At 41.2% G+C, this 18,696-nt stretch overlaps 1 protein-coding gene across 2 annotated transcripts in view; it reads right to left on the bottom strand.

Annotated features, from left to right (window-relative positions):
* The window catches only part of ube2d4 (ubiquitin conjugating enzyme E2 D4), a 47,416-nt gene extending 40,338 nt beyond the window's left edge, over window positions 1-7,078 (bottom strand). Inside the window, exons 1-4 of one of the 2 annotated variants that reach the window (XM_032515781.1) lie at window positions 6,755-7,078; window positions 1,696-1,759; window positions 410-441; window positions 234-311 (exon numbers count right to left, since the gene is read on the bottom strand). In XM_032515781.1, the coding sequence (XP_032371672.1) occupies window positions 234-311; window positions 410-441; window positions 1,696-1,759; window positions 6,755-6,778 (198 nt within the window). In that variant the 5' untranslated portion in view covers window positions 6,779-7,078. The remainder of the gene's footprint in view (window positions 1-233; window positions 312-409; window positions 442-1,695; window positions 1,760-6,754) is intronic. The other variant, XM_032515780.1, reaches the window with a different exon arrangement.
* Window positions 7,079-18,696: the final 11,618 nt, after the last annotated feature.

The raw sequence follows: 18,696 nt of genomic DNA, 5'->3' as shown, positions 1-18,696 counted from the left end.
TATATATATATATATATATATATATATATATATATATATATATATATATATCTTGCAGGATTTCTTTTTCTCGCAATGTCAGTTTTTCCATTATTATGCAGACCTACTGTGAAGCCAATTACCTTTGCTGCCGTAAAAATAAAAATAATAATAATAATAATATATATAAATAATAATAAGTGTGCTGTATGTGTTCCTCATTAGGAGACCCACAACAGAGACCTTCTACTCACTTTGGGGGGTTTGAAGGGGTAATCTGTCGGGAAGTGAATGGTGAGGAAAAACACTCCGCTCTGATATGGGCTGTCACTCTAGTGGAATGAAAATAGAAACAAGATAAGTTAACACGACAGCAACGTCACTGCTTTTGCTTCATATTTCAATTGGGTTGAGATTCAGATTCACTTACCGGACCCATTATTGTTGCCTGCCAATGAAACACTGGGAAGAAGATTAATAAAACATATAAATAAATAAATATTCCAAGCTGTAAGGGAGGTTATACACATTACACGCGCACGCATATACACACACCCACACACCACCCCCCCACACACACACACCCCCACACACACACACACACACACACACACACCACACACACACACACACACACACCACACACACCACACACACACAACCCCACACACAACACAACACACACACACCACACACACACCACACACACACACACATCCAGGATCTTCCTGCAAGGAATGAAACCGGAAGGGGGAAAACTAAAATATTACTTTGAAAGCTTGTTTAAATAAGCTGTAAAATGTATTTAATGGTTTAACACTCCTGAAATTTATGGTCGGATAAAACACAATGTAAGTGTATTATTTGGCAGTAGACCTCTCTCCATTAGGCATGTATAGGTCCTGAGCATGTGTGTGTAGTTCAGGCCTGTGTGTAATGTGTGTAATAACAACAGAGAGTAAAATTGTAATTTCCCCTTGTGGGACTAATAAAAGGACACATTATTATTAAAATGGATTTAAAAGTGTAAAGATGACAACCGGTTGGGATAAGACAACGAATGGCGATGCGGTTTTTAAACGTCCTAGAGCGTAATCTACGTTAGGTTTCATTTATCGGACTTCAGACATTGCAACGTGTTCTTAGTAGGGATGCACCGGATCCAGGATTATTACGTAGGTGGACCATTCTCATTAGGGGCTGAGCCCCTCCCCCCCGCTTTCAGGGGTACATATTTCCTTAGTAATAATAATAAATGTTATTTATAATGCCCTTTACATTTCAAAAAGAAATCTCAAAGTGCTACAATAACAATTAATAGGGAGTTTAAAAACTGTTTCCAGAGTAAAATACAATTTACAAGCAATAATAAAACACCATAAAACTAAAATTAAAACAACAACCGTTTAAAAGGCCTTTTGAAATAGTTGTGTCTTTAGGCCCTTCTTAAAAGTCTCCACAGTTTGTGGGGCCCTTAGGGTCTCTGGGAGGGCGTTCCAGAGCCGCGGGGCGACTGCCTGGAAGGCCCTGTCCCCCATAGTAGAGAGTCTAGTCCTGGGTTGGAGCAGGCGATAGGTGGAGATGGAGGAGCAGAGGTTTCGTGAGGTGGTGTGTGGGGTGAGGAGTTCACTGAGGTAGGAAGGGGCAGTTCCATGAATGCACTGGTGGGTAAGTAGACAGATTTTGAATTCTATTGTATTTGAATATAGTACTTACAATCTTCTCCGACTGGCCCTGCGGAGCACTGAGCAGGCGGGTCCCTCTGCAGGTCTGACAGCTCCTAATGGAGAAATAATCACAATCAGGAATCAGAGAGCCTTCAACCTACTGGTCAGCTGCAGCGTTGAAACAGCTCGATGGTGTTTTAACCCTCATGTTGTCTACGGGTCAAACTGACCCGTTTTGCTATATCAATGTTCTTTTTAACATTATTACATATATATTATTATATATCCTATAACTACCCAATTGTAATTCCCCAAAATAACATGATTGAATCCACACAACGCTCTTTGCCAAGTACAAATCTCTACTTTTCATTAATTTTAGGGCGTCTTACTCAATTTTTTAGAATTTGGGGGGGGAAATGGAAAGCGGTTACCAAATAGTGTTGAGTTAAAGTTATTCATAGAGGACATATTCCAGTCTGTGATTGTCCATAATCCATAATTTCTGCTTTTTGTATTGCTTTGGTGTGTTCTGAGGCACGTTTTTTTGGCCACCTCGGATGGGTGGGGGTGGGGGTGGGGGTGGGGAGGGGTCAGTTTGACGGGCATTTCTGCCGGCGGTCAGCCATCGGGTCGGTGTATCAGGGTCCTTAACCGGTTAAGCGTCTGTGCATGCTTCAAATGCGCCGCCCCACTCTGCTGGAGAGGTTTTTAAACCGGATAAAATCCGCCAGCGCTGTGAGCCTTAGTCGTTGCTATGATACCGACACTGGTTAACGTTACCGACGTAATGAGCCAAACAAGTTGTCAGTCATCTGGTGAGAGCACGGTGCGTCCTACGCTGTGACCAGACTGTGCCAATGAAACATTAAGTTGTTTAATTCTACTAATTAAGAGGTTGATGGGTGTAACCTTGAGGTCAACCGGAAGGCGGAGCGCCACCTGCTTTACTGAGTTATTTCCGTCATTCTCCTCATTCTTCTCAGCTCCGGTGTACGGGGAGAACTGGTCACTGCAGCAAACAGGTTCCTCTGCCTCCTAGTGCTCCTGAAGGCATTTGCAAGATTTAATCATGCCTCAAATGTTTTCAGAACCACATTCTAGTTTGTGACCCGACCGCCATGTTGACAACAGTCGAAGGTAAGAGGCAGAGCAAACTCTCTCATTTTACAGTTTAACTAAACTAAAATCTGGTTCTGAAGCCATTGAGAAACACGCAGTGATTGCAACTGCGTTAAGCTTGATTTATGGTTGGGAGGAGGCTCCACGCAGAGCTTTCGCCGTAGCTTACGTATGTGTGCGTTGTGTTGTCGTGTGTGTGCGTGGGGAGTGTTTGATAGAGCGAGGGAGAAAGTGAGCGTGGCGTGTGCAGACTCTAGGGTCATAGTGAGTGTCCCCTGTTCTTTCTGACCACGGTGAGACATCTGCAGCAGGAGAAGTTAACCCTCTCATTGTTTTCATGCTGTTCATGGAGAAGGAGAACCAGGAAATAAGTCCGGGGTGGGGGGTGGGGGGGGCAATGCAACACTACCAAGCCACGGCCGAGCGACGTTAGTTGCTGCGACGTGTAGTTACATTTTTCAAGAGGTGAACATCAGGCTACGTACATAGGATTGTGTCTCCACATCCTTTTGTATATTGCAAGTATAAAAGTCTAAAACACGCTTTAGAGACTCCTCAGTTCTGATTGGCTGGTTTCCTAATATTGTAAATGCCATGAGGAGCAATAGGAGGAGGGTCAAAGAGACAGAGGAACCGTGCATAAAGTATGTCTTGTGTACTATTGTCATAATATAGTGATACTTTGTGCAAATGTGACAACAAAAAAACTTTAATTTTTATGAAAGCTACCTACTGAACCTCTAATCCACATCAGGGTTTCCCTGATACTGTAAGGTTTAGGGGCAGCACCCAAGCCCTGAGAATGAACGTACCTAAAATACTTTCCTCAGATCTAATGATTGTTGTTGGACTTTATTAGCAAGTTCTGTCTTTAAGCTTTGTGATTGCTAGTTGTGTTTCATTTTGCTCTAGATTTTCCAACTTTTTAGACGCAGTTATGGAAATAACATCTAAAACAATGAGATAAAGACTCAAAACTACCACAAAGGGACACAAACTGATTACAAAGAGATGCCAAATTACCAAAAAGACCACAAACAACCCAATAGGAAACTAAACTCACCAAAAGGAGATGCACCACGACTACAAAGAGACAAAAAATGTATGGTGGAAATAGCTTTTTATTTATTATTGAAAAATGACACTTTTTCTTGAGGAAGGACACTAAACCCCTCGCCGAATACACGCACCAAAGTCTTCCCCAAAGACTTGGGGAAGACAGATTTTTTAGGGGGGGGGTTCAACCGAGCACATGTGATAGAGACTAGGGCTGCACGATTAAATTAAAAACATATCCATATAAACAACACTGCAGCGGATGCGAGGACATTATGTGCACCGGTGCGTCCTAGAGGAAAAATATTACTCGCGCCCCACAGCCTGTGAGCTAACAGAAGCTAACAGAAGCTAACAGAAGCTAACTAGCTCCGCCACCGACTAGCACTGCGGTGGCATGCTCACTGCTGCTAAACTGGTAAACCTTGAGACCGCTGTATATCCGACTGCTATCTGTTGAGTTGTCCTCCCGTTACTCTGTCCTCTGTGACTGTCTCCATCTAGAAACTAAGCTGCACGGGGTGCGGTGAACTACTCTGACTGGCTCATGAGCAGACAGTGCTTTACGGAGCGGTAGATGGGCTATGCAAAAAAAAAAACCGGAGCGTTCTATGAAATGACGCATTTAAAAAAAGAAATTTGCTAGATCACGCAAATTTGATCGTGGGAAGTCAAAATCGTGATCGTGATTAAAATTAGATCAATTGTGCATCCCTAATAGAGACTGTAACCCCCAATTTCCACCGGATGCGGCTCGGCTCCGTGCTCTGCCGTCCGTCAATCACCCACCAGGTCCGGATTTGTTGCGGAACGACAGCGGCCATGACTGACAGCTTAAGTCACGAGGACCCACGAGATCTCACAAATTCACGTTGAAAAGAACCACGAAACCAACACCAGTTAGTTAATCCAGAGGAGTAGAATGGGGAACAACTATGTGCTGTGTTTACAAGGTGTAGTGCAGGGAAACACGATCCGCCTTGAACACTGTCTATTTTATTTTGAAAATTAACCGGATGTTTAATTTGCTCGACTTCCTGTCCCGCACTATCTGCCCTGTGCCGAGTTGCTGCGGAGTTCTCCGGCGTCCGGCAAAAATAGAAGCTGTGCGTATCTGCTCCGGATCTGGGACGGAGCCGTTCAGCAGTCAGTGAAAATACTTTAATGGAAACCTAATGACTCTGGAAATTAGGGGTGAGTCCTACCAGTCTTTTCAGTGGCAGCCATGTTTGCTGTACACTCATGCACCGGGGCTGTTGACATGTAAACAATGGTTTTAGGGACAGATGATTTCATAAATATTTCAGTCAGTCATTTCCATTTTGACCATAGATGTTGAGCACAAAGGTAAAAGGAAACAAAACAGAAATAATCTTGGCAAAGGCATAAACTATGTATGTTACATTCTGTGTATCATATCTACAATGAATGTTTAACGCTATGGCCAAACGTCTCGTCACACTATTAAAAAAAACGACAAAATAAGAATGAGATTTATTGTCTTTGTTGTCAGTAAAATGGAATTTATCTTGGCGTGTTTGGTACAGCAGTGGAAGAAATATTTAGATCCTTTACTTGAGTTAAAGCACTGAAGTTCTGAATTAAAAATGTTACTTAAGCAGCACACACACACACACACACACGCAGACACACACGCGCACACACACACACACACACACACACACTTGATTTCTAAGTCAGTTTTTGCTGTAAAAATTCAGCCATCCAGTGACGGAAGAAGTATTCAGATCCTTTACTTCTGCAAAAGTACTAATACCCCACTGCAAAAGTACTCTATTACAAGTGAAAGTCCTGCATTGAAAATGTAACTTAAGTAAAAGTCTGTAAGTATCATCAGGAAAATGTTTAAAGTATTTAAAGTAAAAGTACTCAATGCAGTAAAATCCACTAATCGTACAAAGTGTAAAGGATCCAAACAGTTGTGTGTTTTATGGTGTTATTATTATTATTATTATTATTATCATCTCAGCTGGACTTGAAGGCTGTAACATTGTTGGCTAGTTTCATTCATAATTGAACATATTTTATAGTTTTGAGTGCAGAAATCTTAATTTGTAAAGTAACTAAAGCTGTCCGATTTGTGGAAAGTGTCTCAAATGTGAACAGTACTTGGGTAAAAGTCCTTAGTTACATTCCACCGCTGGTTAGCTGCATGCAATACACATATAAAAAAAAAAAGAATAAACAATACATTAAAGTACTGCCAACAATCATGAACATAAACATAAAGATGTCACTGTTTTAGAAAAGGAAAACAAGGCTGCACGGTTTAGTGCCGGGAGTGCAAAGTTACTAAACAAGGGGGTGTACAAATGTTCCCAAATGCATAAACAGAAATTAAGCTCGTTATTTAATATCTTTTGCAAAGGAAGCCTGTCTATTCTGTTATATAAATACACACACCGTGGCCTGCTTCGGTGGCCCATTTGCCTTTCCATATATGGCAACGCTGACACTAGGGTTCAAATTTGGCAACAACACAGCAGCTGTCATTCAGCGACTAAAACCGGTCTTATAATACATCCGTGGACTAAAACACACCATCAGCAATAATCCTAGTGACCACCCACAATGATTCAGACAAAAATATTAAACCCAAACTCCACGTAGCTGTCAAAATAACGACGCTATTTAAGTTGTTGTCGCTAGCTAGCGACACCGTAGCACTAACCTAGCTAGCTAGCTAGCTAGCTAGGTTAGCTAGCTAGCTAGGTTAGCTCGTCTTTGTCTCTATATTGTCGTTTTTTGTTGTTGTTTTTTTTAAAAAGGAGCATAAAAACAAAGCAAGTACTACTACGCAAATGATAAGTACAAGGCAACACAGTGTTATGAGATTCACAGAAGGTACCACACTCAGGAAACAATATATGATAGTGTTAGGATATGAAGATAAAAAATCATTCACCCACCTTCTGAATTCTTTTCAACGCCATTGCATCAATGGCTACGCTAATGTAGCCTGTCAGCTAACGTCAACGGTTAGCACTTCACTCATACAATTTGGCTTCTGTGGCCGCGTTCTTTCAAATCTCACGTCACGTATATTAAGGTTATCGCGTCTGACACATAGCAGGCTTTGGGCTTATGGTTTCAAGTTCAATCTGAGCGTCAAGGTGTGTGTTAAATCTGGAGCTTTTTTCGTTCGCTTGCAATACACAGAACAGCCGAGATATTTTCGCTGTCTCTCCTCTCCTCTCGTCTCGCTCTTCGTTCCAGGCAAACTGGTTTTTGGTAATATCGCGAGACTTTCCGAACAAATCGTGTATTGACAATTGCAACACGATTACAGCATCCATGCCAGTGGCTCAAAATAGCCTATACATTTTTTTGTTGTTGTTGTTGACAGTTTTGACACAATCCACATCACAATATCACAGTTTATTTTTAGTTTATTAGGGCAGATGATTACAATGAATATTTATAGCCAACAAAAATTATCTATTTATCAAAAGTAAATGTTAGCACATTGTTCACGTTGTTTTTAAACCCAAACTCCAAAGACATATGTTTTAGCTGTGGCTACCAACTCTGTCAATTCAAGTTTGCACCTTTATCACATGCTGCCTTCAATTAAAGAGTTTTATTTCTTTAATTTAGGCTATATTTAAAGATATCAATGCGTCATCCTTAACCTCAACTCAGCACTAATATTTGATATAGGTGTTACAGTGTTGTGACAAAAGGGTAACACATGGCCTCAATCATATTCAGTATATGATTTCAACATAAAAAGTTGAGCCCAGGTGTCCACAAGATGTCACTATTTGAAAAGAGCAAAAACACACACACACACACACACACACACACACACACACACACACACACACACAGGGAAAGGCATGGGCAGAATTATGTACAGCTTTGACTGCCCGGAAAACCTTTTACGCAAGATCAACAGCGTCATTTACCAAATGAAATGCTCAAGAGTAAATTAATTCATTTACATTTTTGCTGTTGAAGTCACTTGCTCAAGCTCCAAAGGGCATGACAATGGAGCAGCGGAGTACAATGACGCCAGACACGTGTATTATTCCCGAATACATAGGAATAAAGAAAAAGACTATAGAATTGTTCATTCCAAGCCCAGTCATTGTAAAGGCATATTCATCTGAGTCAGCTGCATGCTCCGGTTTCTGCACAGCCTTGTCTCGCAAAGCCTCATGAGCTTCCTTTTATATGTCTTAAACAAGAGTGAAAAAAGAGCTCTCATTATTTTAGTGAGTACGTATGAATGGGTCGCAGTGTTCATTCTTCTTAAATGGCTGATTCAGTGTCAGGTTGAGGATCCTATCGTCAGTGTGACACTGAGAGGGACCATTTTCCTTTGGAAAGCTGAAGATTCCTTCAGATAATATCTTATTGTTTGCTCATCTCCGTGCTCTCAATGACCTGCCTGTCCTCGGGGCCTGCCTGTAATCAGATTCAGGCTGCAGCAGCGGCAGAGGTAGCAGTTTGGGTCTTGTGCAGCAGCGGCCTTGTGCTCTGAGTTTGTCTATTTGGAGAGGACATTAATCAGCGTGAGGTTTTCGGACACAGTCAAGCCAACACTTTGTTGGCTTGAAGCCTCGGCTGACGAAGCCTCGCACAGTCTCCCCTGCTGTAGCGTCCCCTGAAATCTCAAATCACATTGGTTTGCTTGCCACTGTGTACTTTAAAAACCTGCAGGCAGGGGCGTTGGACTGGGGCGAAAGGGGGACTGGGTACCCAGGACCCTCATGTGAGGAGGGCTCAAAAAGAGGCTAGAGGGACTAGCTGTGGATGCGGGAAGGGGCCCATAGAAAATGCCTTTTTACAGGATCCAGAATTCTATGTTGCTCCCCTGCCTGCAGGGTTCATAGTGGACTTTCAGTCTGGGTCGGAGCGAGGGGGGGGGCAGGCTTCTGGGGCCCCTAATGTTTTCTCCAAAGCCCTGATTCTTTTAAGTTTCCCTATTGGCCGCCAAGATGAGGTGGTCATGTGGCTTACCTGCGTCACAGAGCTTGGAATTAGGACAACGTCGCAGTACCTTGAGTTCAAAATCCAAAAGGGCTACCGCATGTGTCAACAGTTTTAATTAACATGCAGTAAAAAGCCCTTCTGTCTTATTTGTGTCTCACTAAACCAGTCGGACACACAGTTGTGTCCGACTTCTATCTGTGAACGTGTTGTTTGTATGACCCAAAAACAGTGTAATGCGCTGTTAACTACTGGGATTGCTAACAATGGCTAACCTAGCTAGAGCTAATGAAAACAATGAAAGTTGTAAGTCTTCTGGTAGATGTGCAAGAGAAATCTCAATCATTCCCAATCAGCAGAGACGGTAAGGTGGAATATTTAGGAGATGTAACCCATAGACACACCCGCTTATTACCTGCTAACTAAATGCTAGTTAACATTAACATAGAACACAGGCTAATTACTGCTACTAACCTGCTAGTTAACGTTACATAGACACAGGCTAATTAGGCACTACTGCTAATCTAACATGCTAGTTAACATTAGACCAGCTAATTACGGCTAACTAACATACTAGTTAACCATTAACATAGACACAGGCTAATTACTGCTAACTAACATGCTAGTTAACATTAACATAGACACAGGCTAATTACTGCTAACTACATGCAGTTAACATTAACATGCCACAAGCTATACTGCTAACTAACATGCTAGTTAACATTAACATAGACACAGGCTAATACTGCTAACTACATGCTAGTTAACATTAACATAGACACAGGCTAATTACTGCTAACTAACATGCTAGTTAACATTAACATAGACACAGGCTAATTACTGCTAACTAACATGCTAGTTAACATTAGTAATTAAACCTAAACAGCTGATGGAAGTCCAAACTGTCTGCGAGCTTCTCCTGACTATACGGTAATTTGTCGACTACACAACAGTAGGTCGCGTGGTTAGTCTATTTTTACAAAAACATCTGCAACGGATTCATAACATGAGATACAAGGTAATGGAGCCTTTCATACGATGTTGTATTTCTTTAGAAATAAACAACGGAAAAATAGAGTCTTTAAACACTTCAGATGTAAAGTTATTCACTGTCAAAGTTTTGTCTAAATGAATTTGATTCATTCAAACCTTTATTTAACCAGGATAAAAAACTCCTTGAGATTAAAAATCTCTTTTACAATAGTGTCCTGGCAAGTGGCAGCAGCACGTTTCAGACAGAGACACTTACATGTAAATACATAAACATACTTTCACTCATAATCAAACAACAATGTCATCATAAAATACCAGGGTCCTAAATCAATTTAAAACCAGTGACATCCAGACTGCCCTTCTGTAAGGTCCTTTAACAAGCCTTTAAAAGAATAAAATGAGACCAACTCCTTCAACTGGAGTTCATTCTGAAGCTGATTGAATGGGAGTCAATGGGATGCTAACTGCAGGTGATGGCTTCGTAGCATTAAAATGGCGCCATAGAAGGAAAAGGAGAGGCTGACCCCCATGGGTTGAACATGTGTACGTTTATATGTTGTTTTAGTCGTGCAACAGAAAAATCAAATTAGACAGATAGTCTAGCTAGCTGTCTGGATTCACCCTGCAGAGATCTGAGGACCAGGTAACCATAGTCCTCAGATTGGACAGATAGTCTAGCTAGCTGTCTGGATTTACCCTGCAGAGATCTGAGGACCAGGTAACCATAGTCCTCAGATTGGACAGATAGTCTAGCTAGCTGTCTGGATTTACCCTGCAGAGACCTGAGGACCAGGTAACCATAGTCCTCAGATTGGACAGATAGTCTAGCTAGCTGTCTGGATTTACCCTGCAGAGATCTGAGGACCAGGTAACCATAGTCCTCAGATTGGACAGATAGTCTAGCTAGCTGTCTGGATTTACCCTGCAGAGATCTGAGGACCAGGGAACCATAGTCCTCAGAAACCGACCAAAATGTAAAACGCCAACACAAAGGAAACCCAAAGCAATGGATGTCCGGCTTAAATGAGTTAAATCCGGCGGCATCGGCGCAATCCCGGATGTGGAACGTCAAGGATATAGACTACGTTAATGTTAATGTCCGCGTCTTGAAAGATCTACAAATGAACTGTCAACATAACTAAGTAGTTTTTGTGCCTAACCAAGCTGTGACCATTTCACAACTTTCAACTTTAAAGACGCAATCCTTACGTTGAAAAGGCGTTCTCTGGTCTAGATCTGAGGACAGAAAATGCTCCTGTGGATCGCATTACAGGGCAAACAAACAAACAACCCTTACTGTTGGATGGTTAGAAGGTTTTGTTGGAAAAAACAAACCTCCATGGAGGAGCACAACCCCGGACTGCGCCCCTGCCTTTCCATTTCGTGATGCTACCTTGTAAATTTTCAAAGCAATAAGGAAGCAATGTGGTTTCTTTAAGGCAACATATCATTGACCGGTATGGGGAATTTCCAGCAGAAGTTGAGTTTTTAGTTACAGGACCGGTGCCCCAAGTTCCAAATTGATGTATGAGCCGAGGTGTGAGTGTGTCAGAGCCGGGATGATATGGGTGGGGGTGGCAGCTTAGTTGAACTGCCTCATGAGGAATATAGCCTATAGTGCTGTTATTTGAAACCACAGACTCAACAGACTCCAGTGATCTGTCTTCTTTTGTCACATGAGTCACCAGTACAAGACATTGTATAACAGAAAACATTCCACTTATTGCGTCAATTACGCTCAAGCTGCGTCTGAGCTTAAGTTTATTCCTCTCTGTGGCACTTTTCCCATGGTTGCCATGACAAAGCACATATGCTCACTGTTCATTTTTTGAAAATTAACTTAAATGGATCTTGCTAATGTCTGAATTATCCAATAAAAGCACAGCCAATTAATGCCGAGCACAAGCTGGGCTCTCAGTTCCCAGAGGTGTCCTACCTTGGGTCAGTGTATTAGCTTTCTGAGGGCTCTCTTATGGAACAAAGATCCATTGTTCCGCACACTAAGAGATATTTGTTCACTCCTTGTATCAATGGTCTTGATTTGATTATACACTCAGGCAATATGTGCAAGCAGTGCTCATGTTTGCAGTGAAGTCAGCACTATGCACAATCAAATAATTCTCGAGCTAAGCAACTGGAAAAAGGGTCATTATGTGTGGAGCAATCAGCGTTTCATGGCTCATTTCCTTAGCTCTGATTTGATTTTGCTTGTCAGTGTTAAGGTGGCCTTTGACCTAGAATCTCTGAATTGTTCCACAAATCCTCCTTTTGCTTTTGCGGGTATCAGTTCAAGTGTTTTCCTAACTTGGATCAATAACTAAAAGTCTAATATAAGAGTTTTCTGTAGCTTCTTCTCATGTTTCAGGCAAAAACAAGCTGGTACACGACTGCATGTTTCTTTTGGCTTACCGGGTTCAAATGATGCAATCATATAAACATTTATAGCTTCGAGGATGTGCTTATTAAATGGTATTATATGCTTTAACTGCAGCTGTAGAGTACTCTGCAGGTTTTATGGGCCTAATTGCAGAGCTGGTTACGGGATGTCTCATTTACAAGCAGGGGTCCACAAAAATAATACTTCATTTTAGTGTTTTCAGAAACCAAGCCTGTTAAAATTAAAAGTGGCAGGCTGAGTGATGACTTGTTTGTTTGGACTCATTTTCAACATACAGAATCTAATTTTGAAGAATGGTCCCTTTCAAAAAGCATCTTGAGGGTAGGAATAAATGACCTATGTTGTCGAATAGTTTGGAGAACTTGTTGCTGCATCAGATTGAAAGTTAATCACATGTTTTGCGTGTTAATATTCAGGCTTTTCTCAGGAACAATTGGTACACATAGATACAAAACGTAAAGCATAGTTATTTATTTCAGTAGAAATAAATGTGCTAGAATTAGCCTGGAGGCAATTTTACATTTGCTGTGCCTGGACTGGTGGTAAGAGGTTACCCTTAGTTAATAAATCAATAATACATAACAATAAAAGTCGATTATATACTAATGCTAATGCAGTTGGTCAAGATCACAGACACACACACACACACACACAGCTGAGCTGTCAGACCAGATAACAAACAAGGCACAATAGCATAGAAATAACAACAAAAACAACATTGCTGGGACAGTGGTCTCGCATCTCCAGAGCCCCGCGGAGGAGGGTCTGGCGAGTCCACATAGCATTGCGGGATGGGAGAAAAACGCGCTCCGATGTATTGGCATTTCTTTAAACCAGGGGTCTTAAATGATTTTTAAGCCAAGGACCCTTAACTGAAAGAGAGATGAAGCAGTGATCCCATATTACATTTTAAACTGGGCCTACATTAGCAAGTTGTTTATACAAGTTTACACAAACCATTTTTGCACAGACTACCAAGCTCTTCAAATTATAATTGTTGCCTTGGTTTTATGTGCACTGTAGAACTTTTCACCGTAAATTTACAGACTGGCAGCAGCTTCGCCAGTAAACTACTGTTAATTTACAGTAAGCATACTGTATTTTAAAAATAAGGTATTGGCACAATGAATCTTTAGGGTTAACTGTATCTTTGGATAACTGCCTTAGTGACTAACTTACTTGAAGGCCAGTAAGCCTATCTTCCGTGGGGGTTTATATGTGCCAATAATATGTTGGATTCATTGAAAAAACGTTCAAAATTTAACAATAATTCACGTTCACGTTTGCAGATATGCAAATACGATTTGTTGGATAGCTCAAAAGTATGTAGAAAGTCTTTGACAATTAGACTCCATTGCTATACGAATTTTTCGTAGATCTATATCTATGGGTAGAAGACCATCAGACCCCCCCGGCGACAAAGGAGCCCGAAGACCAGATCGAAGGAGGCTCCAGACCGGCCAGCCTGGAGAGTAGAGGACTGGAGGTGGAAGGGGGGGTGGAGGGGTGCACTCTTTGCCTGCAACGACAGCTGATAGCAAAGGGAGAAACAATTCAAAGCAGGGTTGTGACTCTGTGATTGGCCCTTGCCATTCGTGTATGATTCTGATTGGTTTAGCAGGAAGGGGACCGCCTCCAACAGCTGATTGGAGTTAGGTAGAGCACTGATTGAGAGTGAGGTCTTCCTGAAAGGATTTACACTGAGATACACATTTCAGTCAGGAGAGAATAGCTGCAGATATGTGACATTTATACACGCATGATAAAATATACATTTATTAGGAAAACAGCTGAATTGATTTAGGTGTGAATCAATTTATAGTTGGGTCTTCCTGAATGAATTTAGGCTGAGATACATTACAGGATGTTAAAATAACAAATCCACATGAATAATATATGGACAATAAAAGAAAAGATACTAAATAAAGAATCCACATTCATTCAAGCTTTATTTATACTGGAGACATCATTTACATCGAGTCATTTACATCGAGTCATTTACATTGAGTCAGTTACATTGAGTCATTTACATCGAGTCAGTTACATCGAGTCAGTTACATCGAGTCATTTACAAACACAAATCGGGGGGGAAGTCATTAATCGAGTCATTTATAGTATTCGAGTCACTTTAATCGAGTCGAATAGTCATTACAGCGAGTTCAGTACATGCGAGTCAGTACATTGGTCATGTTACATAGAGTCAGTACATCGAGGATCATTTACACTGGATACATTTAAGCGGTCAGTTTACATGAGTCAGTTACACTTGAGTCAGTTACATTGAGTTCAGTTTACATGCGAGTCCATTTAATCGAGTCATTTACATCGAGTCAGTTAGAATCGAGTCAGTTACCATCGAGTCACGTTACATCGAGTCGTTACATCGAGTCATTTACATCGAGTCAATTTCATAAGTCAGTTACGTACATCGAGCAGTTACATTGAGTCAGTAATCGAGTCAGTTACATCGAGTCATTTACATCGACGTCAGTTACCATCGAGTTACGTTACATCGAGTCATTTACAGCGAGTCTCGTTACATCGAGTCATTTACATAGATCAGTTACATCGAGTCATCTAAGCAGTACAATGAGTTTCAGTCGTTACATCGAGTCATTACATCGAGTATTTATTACACACGGTCAGTTACATCGAGTCTGTCATGGTCAGTACATCGAGTCAGTTACATCGAGTCAGTTACATCGAGTCAGTTACATCGAGTCAGTTACATTGAGTCATTTACATCGAGTCAGTTACATCGAGTCAGTTACAAAGACAAAGAAAACAACGAGAAAAAAGAAGCGACACCATCATAAGAACGTAGAGAGACACCACAACTTTCCGAAATGGAAAAACAGATCAGGACAATTGGGAAGAAATACAACTACGTGAAGCAATTAGAAGTTTGGAGGTTCCAAAAATCTGATTTCTAAAATGTCCAAAAAGCTAAATTGAGTTGATTTTAACCCTTGTGTTGTCTTCCTGTCAAAATTGAAAACCAACACTTTTTAATCAATGTTTTTAACTTTTTCTTACGTTTTTGTCCCTTTTTTTTTTTTTTTAAATTTTTTAACACTGGATGTTTACCACTAACTTATTAACTTTAGTTTTACAGTTATTTTTGGAATTTATGGTCAATAAACCTCATTTATAAGAAATTATACCTAATGTTTGAGTTAGAAAAGCAGAAATTAGGAATTATTGAGACTAAAATTAAAGGAATGGATGTTGATGATAATCACAGACTGGAATATGTCAACTTTTACTCAATACTATTTCAACAACACTTCCATTTGTTTTACAAATGCTATAAAATTGAATAAGACGCCCCAAAATTAATGAAAGTAGAGATTTGTACTTGGCAAAGAGCGTTGGGTGGAATCAATCAAGTTATTTTGGGGAATTTAAAAGAACCTTGATAGAGGAAAACGGGGCAATTTGACCCGAGGACAACACGAGGGTTAAGAAAGTTTAGTATTTTGTTCTTGCTACTTCAATTCCTCTGAATCACAAAGCAACATTCATGTTCAAATCTCCTGAAGAAAAGGTGTGCCTGTCTGTAACAAAAGCTCGAAGATAACGTTTAAGATATTTCCCTTTGACCAAGGTCACAAAATATTACCACATGCTGTGTTACATTTTATTTTAATCTACTTTCTTTGTTCAAGGACATTGTTTCATCTGTTGCTTTCTCTTCATTCATTCAGGCTCCGGCTGCCAGATGATTATATTTGAAGTTTATATTTAGTGGGACTTGCTATTTGATTACAGTACCGAGGCGTTTGCTGCCTGTCTGTTTCATGGGAAATCCCTCCTTTGTCTCTCAAGGAAGCTCAGCAAAACTGGGAAAACCTGAATTTGTCTTCAGAAGTCAAACAGCTGGAACGTATTCGATTACGGAGAAGCAAGTCACTCAGACTAGTCAGCGCTCCAGACCAGGCCTGGGCTCTGGAGACCACTCATTGCAAAAGCACCACAGTAAAACTGTTTTCAGAGCTGTCAATCAAAGTGCCAGAGCTGTGGTGCAACGCGGCGACACAGGGCGCTCGGGGGATTGCTCTTTAAGTGCCTAACCCCCGAAGGATTACTGCTTCTTTATGACTATATGTGTGGTTTGGGTCTGTGCTCCAAATGATGCACATCTGATCGGGGTGGATCAGGGGTGAGGGACCCAGGGGGCTGGTCTGATCTCTCTCTCTCTCTCTCTCTCTCTCTCTCTCTCTCTCTCTCTCTCTAAGAGACACTGACATTGAAATTCTCTTAATCAGAGAAGAAGTAGAGAAGTAACCTGTAAATCATTCTCGGAGATGACGCGTCCATAACTCATGCTCGCTGCTGTTGTAAATAACAGCGATGTTTAACTTTTACGAACTTGCAGTTCTAGTTTTGAGTTTTTCCATTTTCAGAAGAATCAGTGGTTATTGCCAAGCAATAACAACCTATGTTGAAGCTTATAGCCTCAGCGCCCTCTAAGGGCCGTAGCAGCTACGACGGGAGTAGTCTCGCATTGCCAGACCGTCCTCCACAGCGCTGCAGAGGAGGGTCTGACTGTCTTTGAGCTTCTCCTGACAATACGGTGATCTGTTGACTATGCAACACAGCAAGTCGCGTGGTTATGACCCAATCGCTGTGGTGCATGCAGGGAAAAATAAATGCAATACATAGGAATTACAATGCACTGCGTTTCTCTCTGGTCTGGCGATGCACAGCTACGTAGGAATGGTTGATGAGAAATCAGCCACCTGTCGTTGGACAGGAGTTCACCGTGCAGAGCGGTTAGTGTCTGTGATTGTGCGAGGGAACGTAAGTGAGTGGGACATGTGGGGGGGGGGGGGGGGTGGCTTGTCCATCTGATGCACAATAAACGTTTGGTCCAGGAGCACCCCTCATGTTCCTGTTGTTGGCTCCATCGCCGCTCACTGGGAAACGTCCTGGCCTCTATTGCCAGGAGGGTCGGGGGGGTCACAGGATGCTCTAAAGGCCCAAAGGGTGTGTAAGAGGTTTGGATGGGAGGCTTGATAAGAATTTCCCCCCCCCCCCCGAACCACCCACATCTCTCCACTCCACACACCTTTAAAAAAAAACACAAAACTTTAAAAATGCGTCTCTTTCCCCTCTTGTCACACAGTCTTTCAGACAACATGCCAGTCAATATCAAGAGTTTCAGGAAATGAAATTAGGACAATGCTCCAACGGCGTTTACATTTAACATCACTGATTAGTTTTTTTTTTTTTTTTTCTATGTGGAGCTCTGTCCCTTGCGTGACTTCTTTGCATATCTTTAATGGACAACTTTGCTTTCCCACACAAAAACGGCCAATTCAATCTGAGCAGCTAACAGAGGGTAAAAGCCAAATCATCATCACACCACATGAATGTTGTACTTTTTCAACAAGTGTGTTTATTCATTTTTAGAGAAGAGAATCCCACTACAACAAATAACACAGGTGCAAGTCAGAACTGACACAGTAAGGCACATCTTCGATAAAATAAAGGAACAAGACAGGGCTGTGACATGTGATAGTTGACACAGTGGAACAATAAAGATCCTTAAAAATCACCTGTTGTCCAAAAGTTAACCTATCCCGGAGAAAAGCACTTCAAATAAAACTAAGCAAAGACAAGCAGACATGTACTTAATACATAGAATCTTACCCCTTTAACGTAAAAGATCTCCAATGTTTCAGAGACGAGATATTTACCCTTTAACGTAAAAGATCTCCACATGTTGTCAAGACAGAGATGTACCCTTTAACGTAAAAGATCTCCACATGTTGTCAAGACGAGATATTTACCCTTTAACGTAAAAGATCTCCACTGTTTCAAAAACGAGATATTTACCCTTTAACGTAAAAGATCTCCACATGTTGTCAAAGACGGATATTACCCTTTAACGTAAAAGATCCCACATGTTGTCAAAGACGAGTATATTTACCCTTTAACGTAAAAGACTCCACATGTTCAAAGACGAGATATTTACCCTTAAACGTAAAGATCTCCACATGTTGTCAAAGACGAGATATTTACCCTTTAACTTAAAAGATCCCACATGTTGTCAAAGACGGATATTCCCTTTAACGAAAAGATCTCCACATGTTGTCAAAGACGAGATATTTTAACCCTTTAACGTAAAAGATCTCCACATGTTGTCAAAGACGAGTATATTTACCCTTAACACGTAAAGATCTCCACATGTTGTCAAAGACAGATATTTCCCTTAACGTAAAAGATCTCCACATTTTGTCAAGATATTTCCCCTGACCAAGACACTCGGCCGCTAAAATAGCACCTAGATTCATAGTTTGATAATTTATCAACCATACAAGCAGCGACTTACCACGTTGGTCTGAAGGTAACGAGTTAGCGGTTACGAGGTCTCTTCCGGGTCTCTCTAGCCTCTACAGGTGGTTTTCTATTGAGCCTGGAACTTCAGCTCTTTGGGCTTTAAATCCACACGGTTACATCCAATTGATCCACTTTATGTCCATATTCATCGCGTTTTGGCTCATTTCTGCCGCTGGCTTC

The sequence above is a fragment of the Etheostoma spectabile genome, chromosome 5 (assembly GCF_008692095.1).
Source record: "Etheostoma spectabile isolate EspeVRDwgs_2016 chromosome 5, UIUC_Espe_1.0, whole genome shotgun sequence".
Lineage (NCBI taxonomy): Eukaryota > Metazoa > Chordata > Actinopteri > Perciformes > Percidae > Etheostoma > Etheostoma spectabile.
Note: the sequence above shows the minus strand (reverse complement) of the source record. Positions and strands in the feature narration are given on the sequence as shown.